General features: G+C 48.4%; 1 protein-coding gene across 1 annotated transcript; it reads left to right on the top strand.

Annotated features, from left to right (window-relative positions):
* Positions 1-695: 695 nt before the first annotated feature.
* On the top strand, positions 696-1,636 carry LOC135969140 (putative nucleosome assembly protein 1-like 6). Its single transcript, XM_065538005.2, has one exon. The coding sequence runs from the start codon at positions 896-898 to the stop codon at positions 1,214-1,216; it is 321 nt and encodes a 106-aa protein (XP_065394077.1). The 5' UTR covers positions 696-895; the 3' UTR covers positions 1,217-1,636.
* Positions 1,637-2,202: the final 566 nt, after the last annotated feature.

The following is a 2,202-nucleotide window of genomic DNA, read 5'->3' as shown; positions in this document are numbered from 1 at the left end:
CTTGACATGTAAGCATCCTTTCCATTTTGCCTCCAAAAGAGCCAGCATTGAGAAAGGGTAATTGGCAATTCAGCAGCAGTGCTCCGGGTCATTGATAACCCAGATGTCAAGTGTGAACTTGTCATACATATGACTGTGGGCACTGGTTACCATAGGCCTTCCTTTCCCCCCATCCCCATTCCATCTCATCCCCCTGCACACCGGTAAATATTATCAGGGTTGATCCAATCTGAAGCGAGTGCACAACCTTCATAGAGATTTTGAAAAGCCAAAATTAGAAAATAAAAAGTTAATGGGGAGTCAAACCATCTAAAGATATTCACGGCTAATATTTTGATGTTTTTCCCCTTTTCTCTTTTGTTCGTGTATTTAAATAGAAGGCTATGAGTCACGTTTCTGGTCTCTAAAAACACCTCTCGCCTCATTTCTTTGCTCTTCTACATTTAAGTTTTCTCAGGTTTAAAGCAGTTTCTGACCGCTTCTCCCCGACCAGATGATTTTCAGTAAGCCCCTCCCGTATAGAAACTATGGGAGCTGCTACCGCCAGGAAGGTGAGTGGCACTAGTAATGTGACGGATCTAATCATTCATTGGACGACGGTTTGTCAATCACGGCTACTCAGCAAATAGGGCGAGCTGTTAAGCAAAAAAAGGGTTTAGAGAGTCATTTTCTGCACAATCGGATTGTGGAACCTCCTCCTTTTGCCACGGCAGCTAGTGGGAAAGACCTTTATCCTGCTACTCTTGCCCTCCGCGGCTTGCGCCACCCCAGGCCAGCTCCCATAGCAGCTGCAGCTGCTTCATTCAGCATCCGTCTTAGCCTCCCCAGGTGCCGGCGGCCTGGGCCAAGCCATCGCCTACAGTGCGGTGAGTGCTTCCCTGCCAAAAAGCTAATAATGGAAGGGTTCAGAGAACACAGCACAGCCGGTGAAAAGGGCCCATTAGTCGGTGCTGTGGCAGCCACAGCCTCTCCTCAGTCTTTGATGGAGTACTCCCCAGACGTAGATTTTATTGAGAGGCAGCCTCTGGTGGTTAAGTACCGAGTGTACACTCTCAAAAAGCTTCAGACCAAATGTGCCGTCCTAGAGGCCAAGTACCTGAGGGAATTTCATTCCATCGAGAGGAAGTTTGCTGCCATCTATGAACCCTTATTGGAAAAGAGACGGCAGATCACCAATGCACTGTATGAGCCCACGAAAGAGGAGTGTGAGAGATGAAGTTCAAGGTCGCGGACTATGAGTATAATGAGGTGGCCGGTGATTCTAATGCTCAGATATATGGTCCAGAGGAGAATCCAGAGTACGAGAACTTGGTGGAGGATTGTGAGGAGGATTTCGAGGATGTCGGGGAGGTGTTTGGGGAGTATGAAGGAATCGAGGGACATAATATGGACGGAGAAAAAGAGAATCCTATAGGGATCCCCGATTTCTGGCTCACGGCTTTAAAGAATGTCCAGGAGGTGGCCCCGCTGATTAAGAAATATGACTAGGCCGGGCGCGGTGGCTCACGCCTGAAATCCCAGCATTTTGGAAGGCCGAGGCGTGCGGATCACAAGGTCAGGAGATCGAGACCTTCCTGGCTAACACGGTGAAACTCAGTCTTTACTAAAAATACAAAAAGAAAAAAAAAGAAAGAAAGAAAGAAAGAAATTAGCCGGGCGTGGTGGCACGCGCCTGTAGTCCCAGCTGCTCAGGAGGCTGAAACAAGAGAATCGCTTGAACCCAGGAGGTGGAGGTTACAGTGAACTGAAATTGCGCCACTGCACTCCAGCCTGGGCTACAGAGCAATACTCCGAAAAAACGAAACAACAACGACAAAAGTATGACAATCCCATTCTGAAGCTCTTGCGAGACGTGAAAGTCAAGTTTCCAAAATCCAAGGAGCCACTCACTTTTACACTGGGATTTCACTCCGAACCCAACGACTACTTCACAAATGAGGTGCTGACCGAAACATACACCCTCAAGTCTAAGCTCGATTACTGTGACCCCCACCCCTTCAGGGGATCTGCGGTAGAGTATTGCTTTGGCACCATGATAGAATGGAAGAAGGGAAAGAACGTCACTGTGCAAACGGTCCTGAAAGACACAGTTTTGGGGGGCTGATGTGTACCGCAACCCGGGAATTTCCCCAAGAGTCCTTCTTCAGTGCTCTCCAGTGGGGCCTAGATGCTAATGAGAATGACCTCATTAGCTCACACCTT

Source organism: Macaca fascicularis, chromosome X (assembly GCF_037993035.2).
Source record: "Macaca fascicularis isolate 582-1 chromosome X, T2T-MFA8v1.1".
Lineage (NCBI taxonomy): Eukaryota > Metazoa > Chordata > Mammalia > Primates > Cercopithecidae > Macaca > Macaca fascicularis.
The sequence above is the reverse complement of the archived record's forward strand: the minus strand, read 5'-3'. Positions and strand labels throughout refer to the sequence as shown.

Bases quoted from the DNA above. Each gene is read 5' to 3' on its own strand.
- LOC135969140 (XM_065538005.2), top strand. From the start codon at position 896: ATGGAAGGGTTCAGAGAACACAGCACAGCCGGTGAAAAGGGCCCATTA.